Source organism: Abramis brama (assembly GCF_963993115.1).
Source record: "Abramis brama genome assembly, chromosome: 17".
NCBI classification, from domain to species: domain Eukaryota; kingdom Metazoa; phylum Chordata; class Actinopteri; order Cypriniformes; family Leuciscidae; genus Abramis; species Abramis brama.
Genome location: NC_139979.1, coordinates 28,353,275 through 28,367,212, shown reverse-complemented (window position 1 = coordinate 28,367,212; position 13,938 = coordinate 28,353,275). Strand labels below are relative to the sequence as shown.

Sequence of the window (13,938 nt, the reverse complement as noted above, 5' to 3'; positions counted from 1 at the left end):
AGGGCCGATAGCAGCCCATCCCCCTCTCTAGGAGCCCAGACTGTCTGGAGGAGGGGGAGGGGAGATGCAGTCTGCTAGCTAGACAGAGTCACTGAGTGCATGAAGCCACATGGATCACCTTTCAGTGTAAATTCATAATCAAGGAGCATCTGTACTTGAGTAGCCTGGCACATGCACATTAAAATTACTGTCACTGAGGCATAGCCTAAGTCTTGTGCATTGACCCGCAGACATTTGTAAACTTGCTCAGATAGGCTATAAGAGCCACTTGCAGTATAAGCAACATGCAGCTTGCACAGCTGCTGTTATGTGAGCGTTAAAAAATCGTTGAGGCAAGTAATATGTGCTTTGCAAGTCCAAACAGACAAGGCAGACGGTTCATCGGGATCAAAGGTGACACGCCCACTTATGCAAATCAGGAAGTGAGTCAACGGAGCAGTGTTTAGGGTTCAGTTCCAGCTGAGTTTATTTCCTTTATGAAAAAAAGTTCTGTACAGGAGTTTATGAACAGTCTGTCAGGCAGTGACTTGACACAATAAGCTGGCATGAGATTTATGGCATGATAAGACAAAACAAGATTTCTACACAGCATATTGCACAGAATGGATGAAAATAAAGTTAATATATTTCCAATGTATATATAAAAATCCTTAACAACCATCTTGAAATGAAGTAGCTAAGCAAGAATGTTTAAAGATAGCCATTCTAGTGCCTGTCGAGATAAAGCGCAAAAAACATACATAAACACACAATCTTTTTGCCTATGATACAGCTGTACAAAGATTTTTTTTTTTTTCTTGCTTTTTTAACACAACAGCTATAAACCTGAATCGGAAATACAAATCTATTCACCATGCCTTAAGATACTAAAACAATTAGCTATAGGCCTACTTATCGGACAAGTATAAAAGATTAAATATTCAAATACAGCGAGGAACGCAGTACATAATCGTCGCGAATCTCAAATGGACCATTTTGAATGTGTAACGATTTTCCATCCAGTGGTTTTTCAAGATATAAAACGCCAAGAAAATCGCTCGTGTTAAAGCTACAATCTGTTTAATTCGGCACGCTCAGAGAAAATGTTTAAAAAAAACGAAGCACATGTTGGCTTGAACTGGGTTTTGGAGTTTGTGTCTTTAAGACGCCTGCAGATTGAGACTGTAAACATGAAACAGGAGGTCGATTCAGAGACCACTTGCCTCTTCAAATTACGAAATCCAAAACAGCGGTTTACACCTATGACACCCCCCATTTATATATATTTGTACAAAAATACACTGAGAAAATAATCAAACGTTTCCTCTCTTTAAGTGTCAAAAGTCTACATTTAAATATAAAAAACAAAGGTTAAAACTCTAGCCCTTCTTCGGAGAAGGAGACAGACAGATGCGAGTGTACTTACAAGAACATATATATGACGAACTGTTTGGCCAGTGGCCTATATAAATACATCCATATAAAAATGACATCTGAAGAACACAGAAAAGGAAACAGCCTTGACAAAACCTAACAGTATTTCTCAATAGTTTCAGAAACTTAAGAGTTTTGGTCCTGAATTGTAGAGAGTTGTATATAAAGTTCAGCACAGATTTGAGTTTGTATTTGAATCCTGAAGTTAAGAATGAAAACAGCTGGTGATTTTTTTTTTCCTGCGAGTAGGAAATCAAACATAGCGCCATCTATCCATTTAAATAATCCTAACGTTAGTTAAACTGTTCGACAGTCTTACAGAATTCTCAATACAAGAGCGATGACAGATAACATGCGTTATTTCCCCCCCTTTTCTTAATGTAAAAAAAAAAAAAAAAAAAAAAAATCTTTTCTCAACCCACCTTGCCAATAAATCCGCTATGCTGAAAAACAGCCTATATTTCAGTAGGCTACCTCTGTTAAGCAATAAAGTCCACAAGTCCATTAAAGTTCTTAAACGTCTCTTTTGATTTAAAAATTATTAAAACAGACGACAGAAGCCCGCCTTCATGTACGTGCAAATCAATCAGTTTCCAGTTCAGAACGTGTTTTCTCAAGCACTCCTCGTGAATTTCCTCCTGTCGTCTCGTGCCGAGCACGGGGAAATAACTTCGGCCCTCTCGCGACAAAATGTTTAGCGGCACTTTTCCATCCTGCCAGCGTTTCACGAAAGCATCGTGGCTTTTGTTTTTCAGCGCTTTGCCGTTGTCTCACGCGCGGGACCCCTCACATGGTGGCTTATTTTACAAACACACTTGTCTGCTATCCCTTTTGTTCAGTGTTCTTCCTCAGAAGTATTTCCTCAACTTTCTCTAGTTCAAAACGTGAGCCGTGAACACCAAGTTAGAAATGGTCGACTCCAACCAGTCCCCTGAAATCATTTCGCTCACCTCAGGGGTGCAGTAGTCGGGGAACTCGAAATGAGAAGCCCCGGATTCAAAATGCATGTCAAAGTCTCTGTCCAGCACCGAGGAGCCGATGCTTCCCATGGACATGCTGTCAAAACCCGGGCTCGGGTTAATGTCCAGCATGTCGTCGTCGAGTTCCTCGTCGGAAGAAGAGGAGAACTGGGATGAGGAGGACGAGTGTGACGCGGACGGAGTGGGTGAAGACGATCGCATGCTGGTGTACCTGTGGCGGTCCGAGGACGAGCTGCTGGGGGAATCAGCGCCCTCCTTGCCGCTCGTCGCGCCGTCCTCGTACAGGCTCAGCGGGTCGTTGGACTCGGCGGAGCTGCTCAGGGTCGGACTGGCGGGCACAGCTGCTGAAGACGGGCTTATGCCGCTGCTGCCTCCGAAAATATAAACCCGCTTTGCCTTCTTGTCAGGAATTTGCTTGGAAGCTGACGCCGACTTGGATTTGTAAAGAGAGTGGTGATCCGCGGGTCCCTGTTCGGGAAACGCAGTCTTCGCGCTACCCAAAACTATTTTGTGCGGCTTGCTGGTTGATCTGGGGCTCCCACTTTTTTTTGAGGACGGTTTCGATCCGGCACTCGTGCTGCTGCTCCCGCTGATCTTTTCTCCCTTCTCGCTCGGTTTGGGGCCGCCTGACTTCACCTTTTTTCTCGGTCGGTACTTGTAGTCTGGGTAGTCTGCCATGTGCTTGAGTCTGAGCCGCTCCGCCTCTCGGATGAAGGGAATCTTGTCGCTGTCTTTCAGGAGCTTCCAGCGCTTGCCAAGTCTCTTTGAGATCTCCGCGTTGTGCATGTCCGGCGACTGCTCCATTATCTTGCGCCTTTCGATTTGCGACCACACCATGAACGCGTTCATTGGTCTCTTGATGTGACCGCTGGGGGTTTTGCACCAGCCGGGGTCAAGCTTGTCACCCCCGGATGCCGTGAAACCAGGGGTCGGAGAGGAAGCCATGTCCAGATCCAGCGCGCCGGAATCGGAGGAGTCCCCAGCAAACAGCGCATCGGGGTTCTCCGTGCTGCTTGTTTTCTGGACCATTGCTACAGTCTGAGAGAGAGCGCGTGAACTCTCAAGTCCAACGTGTCGCTAAAGAAAACTCAGTCTGAGAATAGTCCTGAGGAGAGCCGAGGCGGCTGGTGCACCACACTCTTTCTGTCGTGCTTAGTGCAGTGGCTTTGTGTGTCTAAAGTTTTGTTTCGGGGCTTTATCATATAGTTCAATGAGCTGATACAGTTTCCGATTTCCACAGTGTCCGTGCATCCATTGATAATGTTGTATAACAGTCGATGAGCAGTTGAAAGTTTGTATGTGAGCGCAGCTGTGCGAAAGCTCAGTGTTATGGTATGCGCTGCAATGCAGCAAAAGCTCTGTTCAAGTTTCGGAAGATATCTGACTCCTTCTGCATATCCTTCCCCCGTTAAACCATGCGGGGAAACCATGTAATGCTAGCACAAGGGTCCGTCTCTTAAAAGCAGTCTGTAAGTTTCAACAGACTTCGATTCTGCCTCATACAGCTTTATCCGTTTCCAATGGTATAATAGCGACAGCGGCCAGCCAATCATAGGCTGTTTCTAGCCTTTCCTTGCGCCAAAACACGCCCACTCTCTTTTCATTGGCTGAAAAAGGAATCTAATAATAATCAGCGCGTGCAATGAGGAGCTTTGGGTCTGACCTCATTCCAGTATACACGACAAAGTTAGTTTTAAAGGTACACGATTGTTATTTTTATTATTATTATTATTATTATTTCGTTTTTGCTTGTAGACAAGGGAGGTGTGATCTTTGAATGCATATAAATACAGACACATACTGCTTTGAGTTGAAAATGAAAGCTGGTTATTGGTTATGGTTTTATATCAGACTGTATTTTGACAAGCACTTACATTTAAAGAAACAAAACAATATAAATAGCCATTACATAAATAAAAGATAAATTAATATAGTAGCCTATGATCAAATTAAATGATAAAAAATGATAAAAAATGATAAAATATGATAAAATGATTAAATAAATTAAAGCTTTCTGTGTATTCATCAATATCTGCCACCAAGTCAGCTAATTTCTCAAGCTCATGGCTGTGTTGGGCTGTACAGTGGCAGACACACAGCTTCCAGTGTAACTGAGTCCAGTCTCGAGTCTATGCGCATTAATGTTCTGGCTGAATCGGAAGAGGGTGGAGCCGCTGAAAAGCCGGGCGGTCCATTGTCACAGAACGCACGCCCCTAACCCCCTAAACAAAACACAACAGCAGCAGTGTTCATTTTCGCAGTTCAGGTTGAGCAACACTCTCAACGTCTCGTCAAGAGAACTTAACTCGCTGACAGGAACGAGTTTACACCGAATGCCACCCTTCCATTCGGACCCCTTCCTGCCCATGCGCCAGTGTTCAGTGGTGCGTCACGGAGATAGTGAAACTGGTACATGTTCATGATTAGGGTTTAGAGGATTAGAGGTCTACAGTCATACACGATTTGTTATTTACCCCGAATCTACCAAATCTAGTACTAATCCAAATCTACCGTTGAAGAAACACTGGATTGGAGTGACGCTAGATGGCAGAGTGGAGCCAAGGGACGCGTTTCGTTTGCTTTTAATGCAATATAATGTATATTTGTTAAATAATTACATAACGACCATCCGAGATATATGTCACAACGGTTTATTTTACATAATTGTTATTGTTTACCCAAAACATAGACTCAAGCACCAGATCAAAAAAAAATAAAAAATAAAATAATGTCACGCATTTCACTTAAGGATAAATCAGCAAAAAAGTAGCTTTGAGCCCTTCATTGTGGTTTGTGTTCATGGGTCATGAATTGTTAATTTGAATTGTGAATATGAATTGTTCAAACCCCATCAGGAGAAATCAAAACGATACGTATATCAGAACACAGTTGGATCCACATTAATCCAATAAACCTTTATCTCGTACATGACATACAATTACATAGGCTAATGCATTATTGCTTATTGCTTATTTTTAGGAATAAAACGACAGTTATATCTGACAGTTGAATCTCTGTCTTTTGCGTGTTTCATTTGTCTCGGTGTAAAACAGTCACATACACACACAAAAATCGGCTCTCTTCATCTTTAATTAAAGTAGTCTAAAGCACACATATAAATAAACGCATCATGGATATCAGTAAATAACGATAGTAAAACGTGTTATCTTTATACACGCGGGGAGGGGGAGTGTATTGCATATTACTTTATGGCTTGTGTTGGCGCGTGACGCAGCTGAACAGCTCGCGACTGTAAACGTGCAAAGCGCCAAACAGCAGGTGCAGGGTGTCTATAACACACAACAAAATTATAAGTATAGTCTACTATCCGATTTATTGGCAGTATTATTGCTTGAACACTGGCATATCCAGTAATCAGCTACTTTTATACTGTATGCTCTGTGATTGGGCTGAGAACTATTGAGACTCAATTTTCTTCTATTTTTAAAAAAAGAAAAAAAATTTAGCCTATATCACAACAAATGCTAATATTATGTGCGCTTAGCTTACATACACAATAAATGTTATACAATTTAGTTCAATGTATATATGTATTGCCAAAATTGATCTCATGTTCTTTTCAAGTGTATGTTTTTCTGTGCTGTAACTATTCTGGTAAAAACCATTACCAGTGTTTTAGGCCTAAGGCACAACAAATAAATATAGTAATACATTTACAAATATTCCTTTTCTACAACAGGGGTTCTCAACTCAGGCCCTCAAGGTCCACTTTCCTGTAGAGTTTTGCACCAACCCCGATCAAACATCTGAACATCTAATCAAAGTCTTCAGGATTACTAGAAAGTTATAGGCCGATGAGTTTGATCAAAGTTGGACCTAGATTTTCCAGGAAAGTGGACCTCAGGTCCCAGAGTTGAGGTAATAAAAGCTGCATGAATAATTATACAATAATTAGAAAAATGTTTTAGATGTTCCACTAATGTTACTTCTTGACATTATTTCCCATTCTACAGTTCTGCAATGCACAGCCAACACTATGATTAATGATTACTGATGAATAATTGATCTGCTCTGAGATGACACATGTTGAGTCATATGCAGAGGATCCATATTTTTTTTGTGAACTGACATATAGACGCCTTGTGTATAAGGCACACATGTACATAAATCTGTGTCATTCACTGACAAGATACCACACATCTGCTGTGCTATAATGAAGATATTGATCATCGTATCATGCAATGTATATTTGAACAGCTGCTTCAGATACATCTTATCTTATCAACTGAGCACCTGTCTGGTAATGCCGAGTTAATCATTTCTAGACACAGCTCCCAGCATGCCTATTGACAGGACTTTTGTTTTCAAACTTTGATTTTGAAAGTTCAGCAAGGGCAGTGTGAACATCTGTTGGTGCCAGGGATGGATGGAAGTATGAAAGACAGAGATATGTGAAGAAAAGTTACAGTAGATTAGATGTTTTTTATTTTTTATAATTCTTCAGAAAGCTGTCTCTCATTTAAATATTCATAATGCCATTTTTACCCAGTTAAAATATATAAAATCTTTAAAGTTGTAATAGTAAAAAATCCGTATTACCTGTTAATGGAAAGTCACAGAGTTTGTTATTTTAGTCATGCAGCTAAAATCCTCTGGCATGTGTGAATTGCAAACACACACACACTGCCTTGGTTCTAAACCCTTTGGAGAGATGTTTGGCTGCTGAACAGTGGATTCCCCTGAGGTTCATGTCCATACATACCACAACTCACTGTCCCTTGAGGAGCTTTAAAAGAGTGTGACAAAAGTAGGTGGCAGGCATCCAGACATGCAGTGGTAGCTCTTGTTTTGAGCTCACAGACATGTGCATATAAGCATAGCGAGAGCAGGGTAACACAGGTTAGAGACGCACCTGATAAAGCACACTTGATGTTGACACCTGCAATGAAAAGATGAGATAAAATGCTGAAATTCTATGATTTTGTGGCCACTACCAGACAATGAAATGTGTGAGGATGTAGTCCTAGTCAATGTGACCATCTGATGAGACACAAATGTGAAAGGCACGTGAATTCACTGCAGGCCCTCACCACATATTAACATAAAATAAGAACGCATTGCAAAACAACAACAACAACGAAATATGACCAAATAAGAGGAATATCTTTCTATCTATCTATTGTGGAATAAAACTGCAAAAAAAAAAAATAAAAAAAAAATGAATGTTTCAATGAAAATTGACACATTTTCCACTGAAATGACAAAGTGACTCAACACCAATTACAGGCAAACGTCAAGCTCTTCACACCTGACCACAAGGGAAAAACTGAAATGGAGATTAAAGATAAGGGTTAAAGAAAAGTGTGTTAATGTGTGTGCGAGAAAGAGAAGCAGGGCATTGAGCAGAGAGTCTGGTCTCATTTTACCTCCTTGATTTGCCTGTGTATTTAACATGAATGTTAAGGAAATGTGTATGCAAAAAAACAGCATTGTCATGTTTTGTTCTTGTGTTTGGAAATCAGGGCAGATGTTTTTGTCATTCATTCAAAAGCAGAAATGAAATTCTGAAGTAAAATGAATGTCACTGATGTTGCATCTATGTGTCCTTTCTCTTCTTTATGTGATCATGATCATAGCGATCATGATCAATAACAGTTGGAAAATGCCTTTAACACAACCAATTATGAGGGTAGTTAATGCTTGTGACTTCTGTAAGAATGTACATTTAAAAATTCAGCAGATGCCTTCATCTAAAGAAGCATACAAATTAAGAGACTTGGCTGTTCAGAAAGGGCTGGGAAGATCATTCCAACATAGGTACAGGGATTTTTTTCCAAAACTTAATGCTTATTGTCAGTGTCCAGTGATTCATTGCTGACGTGATTCTTAGTTCTGTTAGTGCTAAAGCTGTTTTTCATGCCTCTGTAATATCCGCTCAGACCGAAAACTGTTGCTAAAATGTTGTCTTAATAATATGCCTAATATAATACAATACAATTTTTATTTATAAAGCACATTTAAAAACAACCAAGGCAACCAATATAAACAACCAATATATTAGGTTTCCCAGACAGCAGCATAATGTCGGCCCAGATCCGGCCTACATCTGGGTCGCGCGGAATCCACATGTACCAGATGTGGGCCGGATCTGGGCTGACACTATGTTGCTCTCTGGGTTTATATCTGATACAAAAAACACATTGGATAATCATCTCTAGTTAATTCCCATTTATTTAAAATACATACAATATATTGTTATGAAATAAAAATTTAGCTGAATATCAAGCTGGAATTTTTGTAAAAGTGCAAAAATTGCCTTAAAAGCATGATCTATAAAATATTTATTTGGGCAAAATACACTTTACACTTCTCATATTTACACAAGCTGTATATGTAAGCAATTTACAGTGTCATTTACCATTTTCAGATAGAAAGAAAAAAAAAACATTCAGGATGAAAAAGAGTGGCGTTGAGCAGGTGGTGTTGGCCAGACAAGGCAGGTTTTTTGGTCAATTACAGTGACATATGGTGTATTAACACCTTCACCTGAGCACAGTGTAGGCACACTCCTCTGAAGTGAACTTAGAGCACAGAGCAATTACCAAACCACCATTTTTTTCCCCATTCAACACGTACGATGAGCTCTTGTGTTCTTGGTCTCCTTCACAGCACTGGTCTTGACCTTACAAAAGTGTGTGGGTTTAAGAAAATCTTGTCACTGTGAGATTTAGGCTGTGGACATTCATGCATGGGTTTTTGAGCATTGTGTTGAAAGAAGATGCCTTATGGTTTGTTTCGCAATAGAAAATCACTGTGTAATAAAAAAGGTTCCTCTCTGGGTTTTATAGACCAGACTAAAAACTGTTAAAGGTAGTGTTGTGAGAGGAATCATTGACCAGTCAGTTGTTCATAGTCCATAGTGTCCTTACTAGACTCTATTTTAGAGGGCTTCACCCAGCTGACTTTTCATCCACCCCCACCTCCCCTAAAATGTGCAAATTTCTTTTCATATTTGTACAGTGTAGTTATTTCACTATGACGTCTCCCCTTTACCAATAATTACATTAAGTATTATGACTCCCCAATGAATATTCCACTCTAAGCGGCATCTCATATTCAAGTAAGAGACTAAGCCCCCAAGATCTGAGTGCTCTCCCAGAAGCCCACATCATTTTAGAGCATCAGGACCTGGCAGTCAAATGCATTGGTGAGGGATTCCCTGTGCTTTGATTTTCTGTGTCGCTTTCTCTCCTCACCTCCATGCTGGCAGTCCTGGTCTGGGTAGGATGCTGAGCGATGGCAGATGCGTCAGCTGACCTCCGATCATTTGGCTTTTGTATCTCCAGTTTGCACGGGTGTCTCTGGGCAGATTCGGACTGCTCGAGTTTCCCTCCTCTCTCCCCTCAGACGCACTGCGGCAGCCAAGGCACACACACATTTCCAACCCTACACACACACTGCACTCGCTTCTGTTTTAAGGAGGGAGGGAGTGAGACAGCTCTCTTGTCTTGTCTCTCCCAAACTATTCCTTCTCCAAGCATCTTCTTGCTTGGAAGGCTTTCTTCGGAGAACGTGACCGTGTCTGTGAAGTTTGGAGGCAGATTTCTGAAAAAGCTTGGATCTATATATTGGGTTTCCATGAGGAGTACAGCATTTCCCCAAAGAGTTTGCATGCTTGCAGCCAATCCCAGAGGTACACGCTTCCTTGAAGGAATGAAAGCATCTTCTTTGGTCTGCTTAGCACTGGATTGTCGTGATGGACTTGATTCCAATTTAAGGCTTTGACCACAGGCCTCTCCCATGGCGGACCTATCCTGTTCCGGGACATATGCGATCATCCTGTAACTGGATAATAGATTCCCGGAGTCTCGCTTTTAGCGGGTGAATCAGGGGAGAGCGCTGCCCCAGACAAGCTGACCTAAATCGATCCCAGTGCTGTCTGGAAGCCGCAAGTGAGAGAGAGCGAGAGACACAGCTGCGTTGCTCTTAACCAGCGGAGCTGCTCTCCGCCAGCAGCCATCGTGTGGAGAATCAGAGGGATTGCAGACTCTCTCTCTCTCTCTCTCTCGCTCTCTTTTCCTGAGCTGCTGGAGGGAAACTGGCACGCCTTGCCATATCTCTTGGGGATCAGCTCCTTTCCAACTGTTTCTTCTTCTTCTCCTTCAGCAGTGATCAATCAGTCAGGCTTTGGCGACAGTTTCATGGTGAATTAGTTGGTGCTCTGAGCCCCTCTTATCAGGCGACACTTGGGGAACACATCTACCAGGGCTAGGACGCGACCGCGCTGACTACATGCCCACTGTCTGCCTCTGTGGAGCTGTGTGAGGAGCAGAGCAGTCAGACGTTCTGGGCACGACAAGTGGAGCAGCACGACAGCGCTCACAGGTTAAGGCAAAAATTTATCCTTCGCCTTCTGCTCTCTTCCCTGTTCGCCTCCTGTTTTTCCTGTGAGTGTATTTTGCTTTGCTTTCTCTATCTCTTACTCTCTCTCTCTCTCTCTCTCTCTCTCTCTCTCTCTCTCTCTCTCTCTCTCTCTCGCTCACTCACACACACACACTTCTATTCTCTCTCGCACTCTACGCTCATTTCCGACTCTGTCTTTTGGAGTAAGGCTGATCATTAAACAGTGCTGTGGAACTATCTGATATGATATTAGTGACTGATGGCTGTTTCTGACGGGTTTGCCCTACAGACGCACAGAAAACACATTTTAATCACTTGACGAGGGAAATGACGTGTAACGGTAGATAACGACACCAGGAAACAATGGGCGCCAAGTGCTCTTTGTATTTGTATTTTAGTGTTATGCATGGCAATAACTAGTTTGTTTGTTTGTTTGTTTGTTTTATCACAAGCAACAATGATTTACAGCTGAAGAAAAGGTATGAATGCCTGTATTTTCTGACCTAGGACAGATAATTGCAGATAACTGATGCAGATGCAAAATATGTTTACTGTACAAAGAACTTAATGAAAACATTTTTTTGTTTTAGTTCACTACCACATTTATAAATCTCTTACTGGGTTTATATATGTATACTTTTTTTTCTTTTTTTTGCCAATTTAATTTAAATTCTCATTGTGGTTACCACATTTTAGAACATCAGAAATTTGTTGGGTTACGCTTCGTTTTAAGGTGTCATTGTTACAGTGTAATTATACATTTAAGTACTGAGTTATATTAATTAACTGCATGTACTTACTATAGGGTTAGGATAGGATTAGGATTTGGTTGAGGGTTAGTTGCATATAATTATGCTTATTACATGGCTTTGTGGAATGCTTGATTCTGATTGGTCAATAGCGCCATCCAGCAGTAAGTTATTCCCAGATAACAACCGCTCAAAACAGATAACAGACAGTGCTATATGCCTGCTAGGAATTATTTTTATATATCCTGTTCAAAAATAATTATATTTTGTATACAGTTATTTAATTATGCCATCCACTATCGTGGACTCACTCTCTCTTGTTTCATTCAAACGCAGATGCTGCCATTTTGTGACTATTGTTTTGTACACTGTTGGATTATAAAATACAAACAGATACAAATACAAATCAATATCTCTTATTTCCATAATTATTTATGTGGCGAAATGCGGTGTAGCCTATCGACTGTAAACCGAATCTCTTGAATGTCCATCTAGTTTGCAACTGCTCTCTCCGTGGATTGCGCGGAAGCTTTGCATTTTTTAAAGAGCTAATAAAATATTTCAACTCAGATCAATTGTTATTCACATTTATCATTTGTTGTTGTTATTCACATTTAAATATGTCTTCTTTTTTACAGTTCTCTAAGATAAAAATATTAAATTATCATAAGTCAGATCAGTCTCACATACAGAAAAGGAGAAACGTAAGATGCAGATGTGCTAAATTGGATAGTCCATGTCTTTAATTACACATTAGAAGATGGAAATATGGTTCATTTTTCTAGGTCATATATCCACATGTGTAATGATTTCATGATGTTGTTTTTTTAAAGCACCTTTTAAAGTGCCTTGTTTTGTGATATGTATATTTTTATGTACCTTTTATTTGTTTTAAATATGCAGAATTTCATGAAATTATTATGAATAAAGACACATAAAAGCAAATGCTGCAATGTTGTTTCTTTGTGCATGCTGTCTTGTGTCTCCAGTACAATGTACCACTATGTCATTATTCAGGATCTGAGCTCTATGAATTCACCATCAATTGTTGTCATTAAAAGTACTAAAAAGCAATATACACCCTAACACACAAAAACATGGGAAGATGTTTAGCAGCCTCATCTCTGTTCTTCACCCTTGAACTGCATCCAGGTAATGCGTAACAGATTAATCAACTGGTCTGGATAACAACCGAGTGTATTAGGCATCATAATTACAGCCTGCTCTATCTCTATCACACACTCAATGAGATTATAATACCACTGGCCTTTCTGTTGCCATGTATCATATTATATGTGTACGAGCTAAAGCTAGCCCATCACATTAGCTCATGTTGTATTCCAGACTCTAAATCACTTGATGTCAGGCAGTGTGAGTAGCCCACTAATTTTTTTAGATGTCAGGCAGAATTGTTTTCAATGTTTTGAGTCACTGAGTGTGATAGTATCAGTTAGGAACACTAAAATCACTGACAGGAATTAATTCCTGTTTATAATGGTATTTCATGCATTTTCTCGATGTCAAATGATTGGTTTAAGGCTGAAGTCTATCATCTTTGCACTCTCGCTATAAATAAGACATTATCAATTCCCATGAAAAGTGTAGCACTGTGATGCTATTGTTTTAATGACCAGCCCAACACAATAACAACAACACTGAATCAATCAATGGAGTTTGTGGCAGTCTTATCTCTTGGCTGACCAGTGGAAGATGATGGGAATGTTCAGGAAAACATTTTTCATGAGATCATTTGCCCATATAATCTTTAAGCTATTAAAAAGGTTAAACATATTTGGCTAGCTGTCCGCAGTGGAGAGGCTCTAGAAAGTCAACTTGAGCTTAGATATACCCCCCAGTGGGACTACTAATGCTTGGAAGATGAGTCTGGTAGCAAGATGCCTAAATTATGTTGGTGGATGTGGAGGGATGCCAAAACAGCTGATGCCAGAGGAAGGTGAGCGGCTGCTTATATGCTCTGGCAATTAATTGAAAGATTAGATGGGTTCACTACTCCTGCAATTACGTTTAGGAACTTCACTTCTGTACAATTCTGTTTGGTGATGCTAATGGTGCAGAAATTATTTAATATTTAAGCATCTAAATGACAAACATAGCTTTATGCTTGTATCCAAGTCATCTGAAACAGGCTAACATCTGTGTTTGCATGAAATATGCACACTGTTTGGCAATCTCCATCCAGTAGCAAATGTCACATGTATGGCTGTATGGTGACCACAGTCTCTAAATCCCTTTTCTCAGCTTAATATAAATTCTTTGACATTTCAGTAAAATGCTCCTACATGCCAGTACATAATGAGCGTCCATCACATTCCAATGATTATGAATTTTATTATGTAATAAAGAAACACCTCCAATGGCAGAAATGGTTTGTGTGACATTTAAAGAACACAAGCGTAATTCTAATGTTTAAT

General features: G+C 40.4%; 1 protein-coding gene and 1 long non-coding RNA gene across 2 annotated transcripts; one reads left to right on the top strand and one right to left on the bottom strand.

Moving 5' to 3' along the window:
* Positions 1 to 441: 441 nt before the first annotated feature.
* On the bottom strand, positions 442 to 7,934 carry sox4b (SRY-box transcription factor 4b). The gene has a single exon (XM_084088011.1). It carries the CDS (start codon positions 3,420 to 3,422, stop codon positions 2,286 to 2,288), a length of 1,137 nt encoding a protein of 378 aa, XP_083944137.1. The 5' UTR covers positions 3,423 to 7,934; the 3' UTR covers positions 442 to 2,285.
* Positions 7,935 to 8,574: 640 nt separating this feature from the next.
* LOC311067959 lies at positions 8,575 to 12,451 on the top strand. The gene is made up of 2 exons (XR_014603312.1): positions 8,575 to 10,739; positions 11,047 to 12,451. It is a non-coding gene; the product is annotated as an uncharacterized lncRNA (long non-coding RNA).
* The last annotated feature ends 1,487 nt before the right edge of the window (positions 12,452 to 13,938 follow it).

What these genes read in the sequence shown, in the direction of transcription:
- sox4b (XM_084088011.1), bottom strand. Translation starts at nt 3,422, where the DNA reads ATGGTCCAGAAAACAAGCAGCACGGAGAACCCCGATGCGCTGTTTGCT.